We start from the raw sequence: 16887 nt of genomic DNA, 5'->3' as shown, positions 1-16887 counted from the left end.
TGAAAGTTGCAGCTATGAGGAAAGATTGGATCGGCTAGGGTTGTTTTTCCTTCAAACAGAGGAGGCTGAGGGGTGACTTAATTGAGGTGTACAAAATTATGAGGGGCCTTGATAGACAGGAAGGACCTGTTTCCCCTAGCAGAGAGGTCAATTACCAGGGGACACAGATTTAAGGTGACTGGTGGAAAGATTAGAAGGAACATGAGGAAAAACTTTTTCACCCAGAGGGTAGTAGGTGTCTGGAATTCATTGCCCAGATCGGTGGTGGAGGCAGAAACCCTCAACTCATTTAAAAGGTACCTGGGCCTGCACCTGCAGTGATGTAACCTGCAAGGCAATGGACCAGTTGCTGGAAGGTGGGATTAGATTGGGTGGCTAGTTTTTTCAGCCGGCGCAGACACAATGAGCTGAATGGCCTCCTTTTGTGCCGTAATTTTTCTATGGTTCAAAGCTATAGGCTCACCTTATAGCATTGCTAATATTAGAGCCAACTGGGTTAAGTCAAGTCTGGGCCATTGAAATGTTGGATTTCCTTTTCAAACAAGAAGAATCCTTTGGTTAGGCTGTAAGAGGTCATCAGAGTGGAACAGGGCAGACATGTGACCCACAAACACTGGTAGTCTGACCCACAAAGCCCAGACAGCTCAGGCCCCTTCATAGATAGAATATACAGCACAGAAATGGGCCATTCGGCCCAACTAGTCTGTACTGGTGTTTATACTCCACAAGAGTCTCCTCCCACTCCATCTCCCTCATCATAGTTTTTCAGCATATCTCTCTATCCCCTTTTCTCTCATGAACTCGTCTAGTTTCCTTTTGAAAGCATCTAAGGTATTTGCCTCAACCACCTCCTGAGGAAGCTGTTAGTTTTATAGCAATTGGGTGTTTAGTCAGGTGATGGGCATTAATTGGGGATTTACTCGTGTTCCTACATATAGGAACAGACTGAAACTGTGGTTGTTGGGTTTGGAGATACATGTTTGTCATGCATGTCTCTGTAAATAAAAACTTATAATTGTGTAAACATTAGGCTCCAGTTCTATCCTTCACTGGGTAGCTGGAATAAAAACAGAAGCAAGTTCCACATTCCATCCATTCTCTGGAGTAAAGAAACTTTTTATTTCTTCATTGGATTAATCGCTGGGTCGATAGTTTATCAACATTATGGCCCTGGAGGATTGGGGAAAGTGGATAAAGCTGAGATCGGAACACCAAGATCCATTGGCATTTGTAACTTGAGATGTCACCAAATTAATGGGATCTGGGAGTTCAACTTTCTATCTGGTCCCAGGGGCTTCATCCAGTGAATTAAAGGACCAGATGCTTTATACTTCACGAGCACCAGTTAGAGGCAGCCATCTTGTACGGAATTTATCCACGACCAACATCATGAATGGATAGATTTCCCCATTCATATTATCAGTAGCTCAACTTTACAACACCAGAGGGGAAAAAAAACACCCACTTGTTTCCCAGGCTGACTACTCCAACCAGATATAAGAATTATGGTGTCTTAGAGCACAGAAGTAGGCTATTCAGCCCATCATACGTCTTTGAAAAAGCAGTCCAGTTTGGTTACACCCTGACTTTTTCCCCCATAAGCCTTCATATTAGTCCTCTTCAAATACATGTACAACTGCCTTTTCAAAGTTCTGATGGAATTGGATTCTACAACCCTCTGTATGAAAAGAAGCCTCCTCACTTCCCCTCCAATTCTTCTGACAATTATTTTAACCCTATGTCCTCTTGTTACTGACCCACTTGTCAGAGGAAATATTTTCTTCCTACTTGCTCTCTCAAAACCCCTCACAATTTTGATGTTTTCAAGCGTAAAACAGGAAAAGACTGAGGAATGTTAGTCAGTATACGGAATTCCCTCTATAGGGTGAGCAGTCAATTGGATAGAAGCTACTTTCTCCTTCCGAGACATGGGTTCAATGCCGTCCCAAGGCTCGGGCAAAAAGGATGTCAGGAAAATCTCGATGCAATTTCCAGTGGAAGTAAGTCAAGATCACGAAACAGAAGTGACTCAGGAGAGGCCAGATGGTTGGCTGGCACAGGGAATGGAAACATTTACGGCGTACTCCTCTGCCAGGCTGAGTGCATCGCTGAATGCAGAATAAGGAGAGCATTACTAAGGCCCAACCCTAATTGAGCTCTACCAGACCTGGGAACAGTGGGCTTGCCTTATTCCCCAAAGTGCGACCTCCGCCATCTTGAAAACACACCTGCCGTCCATTTTGAGTGAAGACGAAGGAGTCAAGCAGCAACACAGCTGAGTAAATAGGTTGAAAAATAAATTTAAAAAAAAACTTGAGCATTAATAAATCAAGATAAAATGGCAGGATTATTGCCAAGCCCACCGCCCAAAGCCACCTATCCATGCAAACAGCCTTCATCCCAGCTGTCTGCTTTACCTACCTAGGCTTGCCTGTTAGGTGTACAGCTACCAGGTGGCAATCCCACATTAAGCTGTAAAGGTCATGGGATAATGACTACATCTAGTCAATGGAAAGGACTGCTGCATAAACTGGCTGCAGCAATCACATTAGAGTGTTCAAACTGAATCAGTAATACAGGCTGCACAGAGCTCCTCGAGAGGCTGGGATGAAGTACGTGGGAGTGAATCAGTGCTGCTGGCTTTCAATTTGACTTCGAACAAAAGTCCTGAGTAGGGCTGAGGAGGGACCTATCGCTCCTTTAATTAAAGCTGCTTAAATTAACCAGATGTTCTGGAGGCTGAAACAGGAGGTGACTGTTTGAAAAGCCTTCTATCTCATTCAAATTTGAGTAGTTTCTAAAACCATTCCAAGTCTGTCCTTCCTTTTGCTTGTGAAATGCGGCTTACCAACAAACACAGACCAGTGAGGTGTGAATTCCCAGACAGTTATGTTAACCATAAGTCATACACAAGGCAAGTAAATATAGCGCATCAATAAATAAAATAGACATGAGGAGCTCCAAGGATTTACACAAGCTTAAATGAGTTGGGCTTTCATCTGTACTAAGAAGCCTCCTCCTTGTACACACTGGCACCAGCCTATTAAACCTCAGTGGAATATGATCATATGAGGAGAAAAGCATCTTTTCTCATGCTAAGTACTGCGTAATGACTTCAGAGCACCCCCTCCCCATCCCCCACAGGCCTTGGAGGGGACCAGGCCCGGCTGTTTTAAAATAAACCTGTGAGCAACAGGCTTGGAGGTAGGGCTGTTGTGGGGGGAGGGCGTCGAGAGAGAAAGAGATGAAGAAACAGAGGAGACAAGAGGCATGGGAACTAGGGCAGCTGCCTTATAAAGGAACGATTGTAGTGACCCACTGGATTGGAAATGACTTGTACAGTCATAGAAAGGAAAACTCTGGCAGAAAATATAAAAGAGAAAATGAATTTGAAAAAAACAGAACAACGAGACAGGAGTTATTGCAGCTTAGCAGAATAAGCTCACTTTATTGAGGGCAGACAAAGCCGATTAGGCTAAACCGCTGACTAAGGAGAGGCCTTCAAAACTAATTATTCCGCTCGCTACTTCAACTGTGGATGAGGGAGCTGTGAGTGTGTGGCTTGGTCTCCATCACTGGATTTCAAAGATGGATATGCTTTCTGTTTTAGTCAACTCTGCTGAAAAGCCCTTCAAAGATTTTCTAGTTACGGCCCCAGCTCCCTCATGTAGGTTCTACTTCAAGTCTCACGGTCGACTGTTCGCAAATTTTGCCGCATGCTTTTTTTTTTTAATAAGAGTCACCAACTTGTGTTGATCTGTTAGTAGAAATCCAACAGCTACAATTTATATAGCGCCATGATGCACTGTCAAAACATCACAAAGCTCCTCAGCAGAACATGCAATTTGTTGTTGCCTGGTGTTAGGGAAGTCATTCCACCTTTAGTAATGTCCAACAAAGTGGTGTTGATTGAAGGAATGATGTTGTCCACAATACCCTGCGAACTCCCCATTCATCTTCACTATTCCTGCAAAGCACCGGGTCGCCCCAGGGCATAAAGCATCAAAATTGGAGCGCTGCTGAATCAGTGCACATTGCAGAACTATTATATAAGAACACAAGACACAGGAGTAGCAATAGGTCATATGGCCCTCGAGTCTGCTCCGCCGTTCAACAAGACCATGTCCGATCTTCTACTTCAACTCCACTTTCCCGTCCTATTCCAATATGCCTGATTTCCTTCCTGTCCAAAAAAAAATGTATCGATCTCTGTTGTGAATTTACTCAATGACTGAGCAGCCCTCTGGGTAGAGAATTCCAAAGATGCACAACACTGAGTGAAGAAATTTCTCCTCATCTCAGTTCTAAATGGCTGATCCCCTTATCCCGAGACGATGACCCCTAGTTCTAGAATGTCCGACTGTTGCAATGAGAAATGACTTGCTAGTATATACAAGCTAATAAATCAACTAGGCTCCTCCCCAACAGAATCAAACTGTGCATTGTACAGTGACGTTCAATGGAAACCCAGAATGTAAACAGAAGACCAAAAGATGCCTATTGGTCTTCCTCGAGATCTCAAACAAATCTCAGCTGGTACAATGTCACCTGAGAAGTCAGACAATTTGGGAATTTAAGCAATTCCCACCCACCACCCCTCCCACTGCAGAACTTGAGCTCTTAATCCAGGCTGACACTTCAGTGCGATATTGAGGGAGTGCTACGTTGCCAGAGGTGCACCCTTCAGGTGGGATGTTAAACGAGTCCCTCGTCTGCTTGATCCACTGGTTCAGGTGGAGTTCAAAGATCCCGTGAGACTGTCTGAAGAGTGGGGAGTTATCCTGGTGTCCTGGTCAACATTCTTCCCATAACCAAATCAACCAATCATTCACCTCATTGCTGTGTGTGGGATCTTGCTGTGTATCAAATGGTTGCCACTTTTACCTGCATAACAATAGTGACTGCATTTCAAGAATCATTCCCCGTACAACACTTTTGGATGTTCTCAGAAAGTATCAACGGACTTGTACTTATTCTCTAACATTGGAACGGGAACCAATATTACAAAAAGTCCCAGCCCAGTTACTATAACCCCCTCAAACTCATAAACTCCACTACCCAGAAGGACAAAAGGTAGCAGGTGCACTAGAACACCATTCCCTCTAAGTCACATACTATTCTGACTTGGATATATATCACTGTTCCTTCATAGTTGCTGGCTCAAAATCCTAAACACCCTCCCTAACAGTGCTGTGGGAGTACCTACACCATACCGACTGCAGCGGTTCAAGAAACCCATCACCTTCTCAACAACAAATAGGAACGGAAAATAAATGCTGGATTTGCCAGCAACACCCACATCTCAAGAATGGGGGGAAAAAAGATGCACAATGCCCAGGAGAGATGCTGTCAGCGTGACTGAGAATATCCTTAGAAAATAATCTTGTATATAGCTGGTCATGTTGTTCTCGTTGCCTCCTCTATTTATAAAAATGCCAATTAAAGTTGTTCAGTCGGTAGCATTGGAGCCAACAGCTCTCCCACTAATGACACCACTACTCAGGTCTTTCTTGGATGTCTCTCCATAATGGGATGTCAAACAGCATTTTAATTGAAAATTAATCAGGAACGTCTTCAGAGTCAACACCTCATGCGGTGACGGAGGGACGCCCTCTTCACACACAGCAGGTGGATTTTGCAGGTGAGGATTGATCCATCTCCAGGTATCAAGGTGAGTTAGACCTATCATGCTTGATCTCAATGTAGACAGAAGCTCAGACACCTTCCTCCCCCACCCCCCCCCCCCCAATCTGCTCTAGTTAACTATGACCGTCCTTGAGCAATGGCTGGTACAAGGATAATTCAGAGCACTCACTGTAACCTTCACCGAGAGGTACAAAAGACCAGAGTTTACCATACTATTCACTACAGACTCACAAAGGGAGATTACTAACCTTTGCGATCGTCTAAGGTTAGAGGCCAATTTGAAATGCAATACAACCGAGCCTTAATTACTGAACTCTCTACCAAGGGACATAGGCATTTTGGAAATCTGATTAAGTATCTCAGGGTGGTAAGAATTCCTTTGACTGTGCTGCATACAGTTACTTATTGTTAATACATTCATAGAAAGTGTTCAAGGTTTACCTTGCAATACTGATGGGGATGGGTTTCGCAAGCTCATTTACAATGTCACTATACACAGGGACCAGAGAAATCCTTACCCCAACTCTTTTTAAAATCTCTATAGGTACACCTGAGCCCCAAATACTGAGTGATAAATAATAGCCTGATCGGGAGCATGGTTTTAGATTAAACCACAAGTGCAAGGGTGCAGTATTACAATGACAGCAGGCAGTTCATCATGCAAAGAGTGACTAACACCCAGAATGGTCTGCAGGGTTGGGTAAATGCGGCAGGAACGAGTGAATAATTTAGGAGGCTGGTAAAGGTGATAAGGTGAGGGGGTAAGTGATAGGTTTAGTGATTCCTTCATCTTATCTCTTTGGATAAGAGGGAGGAAGAGACGTCAGCAATCGCCATTCACCCCATCCCCACCCAATTCTTTACAAATCAGACATCCTCAGAGATTACAAATTCTCCTTTCACATTTAGTCCTTAATTTTCCAAGTAAATGCCTTGCCACAGAGGCATGCTATCAAAATATAGGCCTTATAAAGTAAATTTCCTTTTCCTCCTCTGCGTATAGTTCTCCCCAATTCGATTAACGAGGACATGTTGACACGTTGTAACACTAACGGTCAGCTGCACCCCAAAAATCACTGACCACCTCGTTCCTGCTGAAACCCACACCCCTCCTGCCATTTTGTTCGGGGCCCTTAAATGGGCGGTCCAGGCTGATCAGGCAAGTGCCTATTTGTAATATGCTAAATCAGGGTCCTATGATGTCTCCTGAAAAACACACACAATGTTAATTTAAAGGTACCAATCAACAGACTGCCCACTGCACACATGGCACCCCTTGGTGCCTGCTCATTAGCGGCCTAACCAGTGGTCCCTAAAGGAGCATTACAGGCCGCCTCCAAAGGGTTAGTTTTAGGGTTTTGCTTTAAATACATTTTTTTCTGTGGTTAGGAAAATGAAAAAGACTTCATTTACATAGCACCTTTCACAACCCAAAGCGCTTTACAGACAATAAAGTACTTATGAGGTGCAGTCACTGTTGTAACGTACGAAGCACGGCAGCCAATTTGCGCGCAGCAAGCTCCCACAAACAGCAACATAACAATGACCAGGTTAACTGTTCCTGTGATGTTGATTCAGGGATAAATATTGGCCAGGACACTGGGAATAATTTCACTGCTCACCTTTGAAATAGTGGCTATGGGATCTTTTATGCCCACCTGAGAGGGCAGAAGGGGCCTTGGTTTAACATCTTAAACAAAAGATGGCACCTCCGACAATGCAGCACTCCCTCGGTACTGTACTGGGAGTGTCAGAGTAGATTTTGTGCTCAAATTTCTGAAGTGGGACTTGACCCCAGAAATGTCCAACTTAGAGGCAAGAATGCTATCCTCGGAGCAATGGCTGACCCGGAGGATATTGCATGGCCATTAAAATTTTCTGGCCCACTCATGGCCTCACCCCAACCACAAAGCAAGTTGAATTAGGCCAAGGCCATCAGATAGCAGAAACAATCGCCCCCGCTCAGGGTTAAAATCGACCCCTTTGTTTCCCCTGCTATGAATGGAAAGTGAATGATACAACTTTTGAATCATGGCCCATTTCTTACTTCAATAAATCACTCTGGCTTCATTGGACATAACACAAAAACTGTGAGTCTGCAATTACCTCACTTCACCATAATCCTCAGTGGGAAGATATGCATCATGGCAACCCTTGGGCACAAACGAATGGCCATTGAGTATCTGACCACAGGAATGAGAAACTCATTAATTCAACATCAGCTGAAGTGGAAAATAGAGAGAGTGAATCACTGAAGGGCAAAGGTCCTCATTAGTAGGACTGTTTGTATGGTAACACACAATGGGGAAACCAGTTAGCACTCAATCTTTTAATTTTGTTGAACTTGGGAGCATTTTCTTTTGTATTTTATACTTGGTGTGGGAAGAGGCTACTTTCATGGAATAAAAGGGACAGCGGCAGCATGGTTACAAAGTTGGCTGAGTGACAGGAAATAAAGAGTCGGGATAAACGGTTGTTTTTTCAGACTGGAGGAAGGTATGCAATGGTGTTTCCCAGAGATTGGTACTGGGACCACTGCTTTTCTTGGTCCACATTAATAACTTAGGCTTGGGTATACAGAACACAATTTCAAAATTTGCAGATGACACAAAACATGGAAGTATAGTCAACTGTGAGGAGGATAATGATAGATTTCAAGAGTACATACAACAGGCTGGTGGAATGGGCGGACAAGTGGCAGATAAAATTTAATGGTAGAAAGAACAGAGCAGGCAATATATTCTAAAGGGGGTGCAGGAGCAGAGGGACCTGGGGGTATGCGTACACAAATCATTTTAACGTGGCAGGACAGATTGAGAAAGTGGTTAAAAAAGCATACAAGATCCTGGGCTTTATAAATAGAAGCATAGAGTGCAAAAGCAAGGAGGTTCTGATAACCCTGTATAAGACACTGGTTTGGCCTCAACTTGAGTATAGTGTCTAATTATGGCCACAGCACTTTCGGAAGGATGTGAAGAGTTTAGAGAGGATGCAGAAAAGATTTATGAGATTGGTTTCAGGAATGAGGGACTTCAGTTATGACAACTGAGGCATCAAGTACAAAAGCAGGGAAGTTATGCTGAAGCTTTATAAAGCTCTGGTTAGGCCCCAAATAGAGTATTGCATCCAGTTCTGGTCCCCACACTTCAGGAAGGATGTGAGTGTCCTTGAGAGGATGCAGAGGAGATTTACCAGAATGGTTCCAGGGATGGAGGATTTTAGTTGCAAGGTTAGGTTGGAAAAGCTGGGTTTACTCTCCTTAGAACAAAGGAGATTGAGGGGAGATTTATTAGAAGTGTACAAGATTATGACAGGTGGAATTAGACAAGGTAAAACTGTTCCTATTAACTAATGGTGGAAGGACTAAGGGCCAGATTGAAGGTTTTGGGCAAGAGATGGAGGGGGAATACGAGGAAAAACCTGTTTGCGCAGCGGTTGGTAATGACCTGGAACTCGCTGCCCACAAGGGTGGCGGAAGCGGAGACAATCAGTGACTTCAAAAGGAAGTTGGGTGGCCACTTGAGGGAAATCGATTTGCAGGGCTACAGGGGTTTAGCAGGGGAGCGGGACTGACTGGATCGCTCAGTGGAGAGCAGACATGGACTCAAAGGACCAAATGGCCTCCTTCTGTCCTGTAATCATTCTACAATTCTAGTTTCTTTCTCCCTACCTACTTGAAAGCCACTGATTCTTGCTGGGGTATAAAGTACCACAGGTCCTCACGACTCATCCAGACTGGACTATTCCAATGCTTTCCTGGCTGTCCTCCAAACCTCTATAGGCTTGAACTCATCCAAAACCCTGCTGCCTATACCCTAACTCGCCCCAATTTTCATTCACTCATCAGCCCTGTACTGGTTGACCTACACTGGCTCCTAGTCCACCAATGCTTCATTTATAAAATTCTTATCCTGGTTTCCAAATCTGTCTGCAGCCTCGCTCCTCCTCATTTCTGTAACCTCCTCTGGCCCCACAACCCTCTGAGATCTCTATGTTCCTCTAATTCTGGCTCCTTGTGCATCCCCCACTTCCTCTGTCCCCCATTGGCAGCCGTGTCTTCAGCCAGTTTGGCCCCAAGTTTCAGAATCCTGTTCCTAAACATCTCTACCTCTCCTCCTCCAAGACTTGCCTTAAAACTGACGTCTTTGACCAAGCTTTTGGCCACCTCGCCTAATTCTTTGGCTCAGTGTAAATTTCTGTCTGATCATATGCCTATGAAGCACTTTGGGATGCTGTACTATGTTAAAGGTGCTTTATGAATGCAAGTTGTTGGTGTTTTTGATGAAATCGCTCTCACATGGTCAATTTGCACATGTAAGCCCAAAGAGTGCCAGGCAGGTATGTCTTGGGGTTGGGGCAGGGGGAGGGGATTCCAAACCTATCCTCACCAGTGTTTAATACAAAGCCAGCAATACCCCTCCCCAGCAATCTTGAGGCCAACTGTAGCACTTGAACTACCACAGTACAGAACAAGACTCAAAACTGGGACCTCCTGGTCTGGCGTTAGTATCTCAGGCGACCCACAACAAACAGTGCGGAATCAACCCTCTGAAGGAATGGATTAATGACACAACAGTGCACACAGGGGTAAGTGTTGTTTTTACATTTTCTGCGATTTCACGAGTAGACCAAAATTCGAGGCAATTGGAATCCTCCAAGAAACTTTTATGAGTCACTGTGTGAAAAATTTCAACACAAGTTATAATGTTACGACTGAGGCGGGAGGAGTGCACTGTATTTCTAGTCCCACTTCTCCATAGGTCACAACATACATTTAAATTTTTACCCAGTTACCAATGCAGTCAATCATAGACTCTATTTTTATCCCAGAATAAAATACCACCAAACAGATTTCTTTAATAAAAAATAAAAATTATCAGTTTATTATAAAACAAGTCTTAACCAGTAACAAAGCAAAGCATTAACCCACAGACTGAAATATGAAAGTTCCCTTTTTACCTTAGCCCCACTCACTCGCACTTACAGACACACACACTTTCTCTTTAGAGCACTATTCCAAAAAAAAACAGAAAAAGAATACTTTGGCCAAATACTTGGAGAAAAAAAAGATATGGAAAGATGTCAGGCATCTTTTGCTTTTGTTTGGTGTCCCAAATACACAGACAGCTGTCACTGGGATATTCTGAAAACAGTTCTTGTCCAGCGATATTGAAGATCAGTTTGGGCAGGCTTTCCAGGAAAAATGCAGCAACATTTTCTCTATTTCTTACACTCACTTCTACGAGCTTCTCAAAAAAAAAAAAAAAAAATCGATAAACTGGCAGGCTTTCCAAAGAGCTGGAACAGGCTGAGTTGACTTCTCCTTGACAGGTTGATTCTTTAACTCCTTTTCAGAACACTGTCCATACCCCAATGGCCTGTCAAAAGCAAAACCAAAAACATCTCAAGAGTCAAGCCTCCTGACCCCTATAAATCTTGACCTGTCACTTCTCTGTAAACAAAAAAGCCCCCTGCTGGGTATTTATCTAAAAACAGGTGCCGTCCAGTAACTGTTGTTTACAAGCCAAGTCCAAAAGCCTTCTGATGGCCTTTTTAAAAAAAACAAAGTTCCAGCATCTATGGAATCTATCAGTTTTAAAACATAAATCTTCAATTTAACAAAAAAGGAAGCACTTGTAACAATAAACACATCAGCGCTCCAGCAATATGTCTGAAGCAGCAGATCCACCATGCATCGGGTGAAACATAGTTTTACAAAGACAGGAGTGCTACACCATGTAATGCAGTGTTATTCTGCTGCCAAGGTGCAGCTGTCTCTCCAAACGTTGCTAAGTAAACACAGCCTCAGGTCAATCTGAGTTTAATTGCTTTTTTTTGATGAGGGCAGCTTTGCAGATTGGAGAGCGCTTCGGAATTTCAGGCTAAGTCGGCAGCAACCAGCAAGACATGACTGGCTGTCTATTTATTTTTGCAAATGAACTTTTTTCTATCTGTAACAGATTGCGCCAATTTGAAGTGTGATGGCTAGGGTGTAATGGACATGTGCTTATACACAAGAATGTTTCAGTCTATAAACTAGCAAATCCCCCATGGCTTTGCTCATGGCAAGTCAAAAGATGTACAGCTTTACAAGGAGAGCAACATGACATCTTGCAAAACTGTTCAAGGGCAATTAGGGATGGGCAATAAATGCTGCCCTGGCCAGTGATGCCCACAACCCACGAACGAACAAAAAAACAATTAAGAGCTCTACCAGAATTGCAGCATATCACAGAATTGTAGAGCAAAGGAGGTGGCCATTCTGCCCATCAAGCCTGTGCCTGCTCTTTGAAAGAGCTATCCAATTAGTCCTACTCCGCTGCTCTTTTCCCACAGCTCTGCAATTTTTTTCTTTGCAAGTACTTTTACAGTACAGATGTGTCCCTTTGAGGCTACAAAGTCTAACTGGTGTTAACTAAGCATTGGGTGAGCTCAAAAGGTTAACTGCTGTCCAGGCTAGAGATCAGAATCCTGGCTTTATTTGCGGGGAAGGACAATTAGGAGCCGGCAGACATTGTCATTCAGGTATTTCACGTTGACGAGGAGTTTCTCCAAACATTGCAAATGTTTCCTGATACATCTTTCCTCTTTAAGGTGTGACAGAGAAATTTGCATTAGTGTGTGTGACACCTGGAGAGTGATGGACAGAAAGAGTGCACATATGTAAAGCTTGTAAAATATAGATATTTTCTATGTACAGAAACAGGGTGACTATGACGACAGGTGGCTAGACGTTTCTATGAGGTGGCAATAAAGGTTCACATCAAACTGGGTTGCAGGAAGGAAGCAGACTTCACCAGGCCTACTATAAATTAACACTGCTCTGACCTGACACCGTCTAATCTGCAACTGCGAACCGCAACACTGAAACCAATACTTTCAAGTCGTACATCTTTAGCAACATTTTGGACAGAAAGGTTCCTCTCAAATTTGAAAACACTGCAAGTTGGCTTCATAGCCTATATTAAAACTGTTCCGCAAACTAACTGTGCAAACAACAAGGGCAGCAGGCGGAAATATTTGAACGTAGTAAACCGCTTCAACAAGACTGTCTCGCACACACTCCAGAATCAACATAGAATTAAAACTCTCCAGTTAGATTCTCGAGAACTCCTCATCCTGCTGACTCATTCCAGGACAGTGAAGAAGAAAGTAGTTCCTCCTTCCTTGGAATCATTCCACATCAGCGCAAAAAAGTAGTCTCAAGGCCCCATCAAGCTTCTTTCATTTTGGTTATATATAAAGGACACCTACAGATGTATTTCTTTCATGGAAATGTCAATGAAGTGGCTCCCCCGATGGCTCAGTGAGTTGACGCAGCAAGCAGCTCAGACTCCAAAGGTTTCTGGCTCAATCCCCAATCAGTGCAGAGTTCAACTGAGGCGGCAGATGGGGGACACCTGGGGTCAGATCTGTCAGGCTTCCTGCTCCTGATGGAACACAGGAACAGGAGGAGGCCATTCAGCCCTCCGAGCCTATTCCACCATTCAATTAGATCATGGCTGATCTGTATCTTAATGAATTTTCCTTGCCTTGGGTAGCCATTAATATTCTTGCCTGACAATAATCTATCAAGCCCAATTTTGAAATGTTCAGTTGACCACCACCACCTTTTTGGATGAGAGTTCCAGACCTCCACTACCCTTTGTGTGAAGAAGTGTTTTCTGACAACACTCCTGACAGCCTGGCTCAAATTTCAAGCTTCTGCCCCTTGGTTTTGGACATCTCACTACAGGACACAACGTAGAGAGAAACTGCAATTCGTTTAATCATCTGTGAAGGATAACTTAAAGATCAATTTGATCACCCTAAATCTTCTATCCTCAATTGAATACAAGACTAATCTAGGCAACCAGTCCTGAAAATCTGACCCTTCTAGCTCCAGTGACATTCTGCTCTCATGACTGCTATCTAGTTGGACCTAACTAGAATTTCTCACATGGACTTTGAGGGAGGATAGCAGTGGGCGCAAGTGTGATGCCATCCGAGGCTAAATACCCCATCGGTACTCATGATCGAGGAGCACTCGAAAATAATGGCTCCATGGGCAAGGTAGCTGAGAGCACCCAGTGCAGGAGCACCAGCACCTTTACCAGAGAAAGAGACACGAGCAGGCAGAAGAATACTGGTCACATATCAAACAAAAAGCTGATTAATATCGGTTTCCGATATCTCACCATCCATGATCATAAATCCCACTCCTAACATCTTCCCATTGTTGACAGCTCTGGTTGGACGTCCTCATCCGCATCAGGCATAAGCATTCCTGCTCCATGTTTGTTACAGAGTGGGATGGTGGCTGGGAGGCAGGGAAGAAAGGTTTATCCAAACAAAACCAGAATCCTGAGTAGCCACAATGGGAGGAATGGTTAAGAGCTGGCAATGCATCAGTAATCACATTGCTTTGAAACACCAGCCCAGCAATGGCTCCCGATACGCTCGTGTTAATAACAGACTGTGAGCAAAGGTTAGGGAGACATGACCAATTGGAAGCATTGTCAATCATAGAGTGGATGCAATGTGCACTCATGGAGTTCAACTCCCTGCCACAAAAAAAAGTCGATGCCAGCTCAATTTAACCATTTGAAAATGGGAGAGACAGATCTTTGCCAGACATGGGTATAAAAGGATCGAGAGCCAAGGCAGGTGAATGGAGTCAACAGATCAGCCGCCATCTCTTTGAAGGGCAGAACAGGCTTGAGCGGCTGACTGGCCATCTCCTGTTCCTACGTTCGAAGCCCGAATTGTATGGCATCCTAGTGGCTAGGTATCACGTACAGAGTTGTCCAAGGCCATGTAACTAGACGCACAGAACCACTGCCAACTCCCAAAATAAGGAACCCTGTCCTTCTCCATGGATTAACATGCTTGTTTCAATGCTGCACGTTCCACAGCAACGTAATCCACTCTTACCTTGCCAAACTGCTCAAAGTACTGCTTTACATCATCGACTACTGTGTTTGCAGATAATCCGCCTACAAATATTTTCTTTGTTCGTGTGACCATCTGAAAGAGAAGAGAAAAAAAAAAACGTAATGTTCATTTTTTTTTCAATTTGGATAACCTGTAAATAACCCAACCAGGAAAAATGTCATAAAGGACAAGCATGCCATTGTTTGGAGCTCAGTAATCAAACATTGTAAATTTGGAAATCCTCAAAAGGGGATGAAATGAAAGGCTTTTTAAATTTAAAGAAGTATTTTCTTCTGACAGTGGTTGGGGGGGGTGGGTGTTAAAGACCAAGACCCTGAACTGACTTAAGACCGAGAATCCTACTTACAGAAATATTACATCCTAAACAGCAATTAAAATACAAGCATCCCATACAGAAACAGAGAGAAGGACAGTGATGGGGAGATGGACAGCGAGTGAAAGGGACAGAGAAAGAGAGAGACTAAGTGGGACTAATTGGATAGCACTTTCAAAGAGCAAGCACAGGTGCAGTGGGCTGAATAGCCTCCTTCTGTGCTTGTCAAGGTCTATGATTCTAGAAGAGAGCAAGAGCTCCGTTTCCTGCTGAATTATTTTTATGCTGGCATTACAATGTTGATCTAAAAATCTCGAGACAGAGACAGAGAGGGGGAAGCTGCCACTATGCCGGGAGATGTGCCAGTTGCTGTCGCTGGCTTCCAAAGAGCCAGTCTTGCCAAGGATGGTAGGCGAGAAGACCAGGGTTGCGGGGGGAATAAAAGTGTATCTTTCCATGAGCAGTGAATCCAACAAGTTTACTTTTGGCCTTCCAAAAGTATCCACAACAACCACACATCAGGAGCCAATAGCAAAGACACCCATTGAAGCAAATATACAAACAACTGGAGATACAGACAGACACATAGAGCAGCAACCAAAGATATAAAATCACAGCTAGCGACACACACACACACACATACACAGTAACGACAGACACAGATTTCCGCCAGTGCCAGTCCTTGCCCGGATGGCAGTGGGTATCTCACCTCATATTCCTCCCACCATACGAGAGAAAGAAGTTATATTTATGAAGCACCGCTCACATCTATAGGAATGAGTGACCAGTTTATCTGTTTTTGACCGAGAGCTGAATGTTGGCCAGGGCACCAGAACTCCATGGAATTTTTCGTGTACCCCTGATCAGACAGGCATCTCTCTCCAAAGACAGCACCTTACTGCTGCACTGGGACTATCAGCCTAGATATGTGCTCAAGTCCTAAAGTGGGACTTGAACCCACAACCTTGGCGGACATGGAGCAGCATGCATGATGACACAAGACTATGCCACACCTCCTTTCAGTCTATGGCACCAAGCAATGGAGCACTGAACCCAACACTCTAATGTCCCAATGGAGCCTTCTTAACAACAGGCATAGATCAGCCAAGGGAAGTTGGGAACATTACATGAAATTTACAGCAGCACAGAAACAGGCCATTCGGCCCAGTTGGACTAGACCGGTGTTAATGCTCCACACAAGCCTTCTCCCACTCTATCAGCTTGGCTGCTATTTTCTCTCACATATGTTTACCTAGCTTCCCTTAAATACAACCATGCTATTCATCTCAACTACTCCTTGTGGTAGCAAGATCCACATTCTCACCACTCTCTGGGTGAAGAAGTTTCTCCTGAATTCCCGAATGGATTTATGAGTGACCATCTTATATTCATGACCTCTAGTTTTAGATTCCCCCAGAAGTGGAAACATTTTCTTCAAGTCTACCCTTTTGAACCCCTTCTTAATTTCACCCCTCAGCCTTCTTCCTCTTTTCAAGAGGGCGGCACAGTGGTTAGCACCGCAGCCTCACAGCTCCAGCGACCCAGGTTCGGTTCTGGGTACTGCCTGTGCAGAATTTGCAAGTTCTCCCTGTGACCGCGTGGGTTTCCTCCCACATGCCAAAGACTTGCGGGTTGATAGGTAAATTGGCCATTGTAAAAATTGCCTCCAGTGTAGGTAGTTGGTAGGAGAATTGAGGGAAGGTGGGGATGTGAGTGGGAAAAATGGGATTAATGTAGGATTAGTGTAAATGGGTGGTTGATGGTCGGCATTATCTCAGTGGGCCGAAGGGCCAGTTTCGGTGCTGTATCTCTCTATGACTCTAAGAGAAAACAGCTTTAGCCAGCTTGGTCTTCCCTGATAGTTACAGTCTCGCAGATCTAATATCATCCTTGTAAAATCCTTTTTCCATCTTCTCCAGTCTCTTGATTTTCTTTTTGTAGTATGGAGACCAGAACTGTACTCCAAATGTGAACATGACTATATTACTTTTTAT

General features: G+C 44.0%; 1 protein-coding gene across 13 annotated transcripts in view; it reads right to left on the bottom strand.

Moving 5' to 3' along the window:
- msi2b (musashi RNA-binding protein 2b) overlaps positions 1-16887 on the bottom strand; it is a 539697-nt gene that overhangs the window by 346595 nt on the left and 176215 nt on the right. For all 13 annotated transcript variants that reach the window (XM_068010600.1, XM_068010599.1, XM_068010601.1 and 10 more), the window contains one exon: positions 14560-14652. In XM_068010600.1, the coding sequence (XP_067866701.1) occupies positions 14560-14652 (93 nt within the window). The remainder of the gene's footprint in view (positions 1-14559; positions 14653-16887) is intronic.

This window comes from Heterodontus francisci, chromosome 30, assembly GCF_036365525.1.
Source record: "Heterodontus francisci isolate sHetFra1 chromosome 30, sHetFra1.hap1, whole genome shotgun sequence".
Classification (NCBI taxonomy): domain Eukaryota; kingdom Metazoa; phylum Chordata; class Chondrichthyes; order Heterodontiformes; family Heterodontidae; genus Heterodontus; species Heterodontus francisci.
Note: the sequence above shows the minus strand (reverse complement) of the source record. Positions and strands in the feature narration are given on the sequence as shown.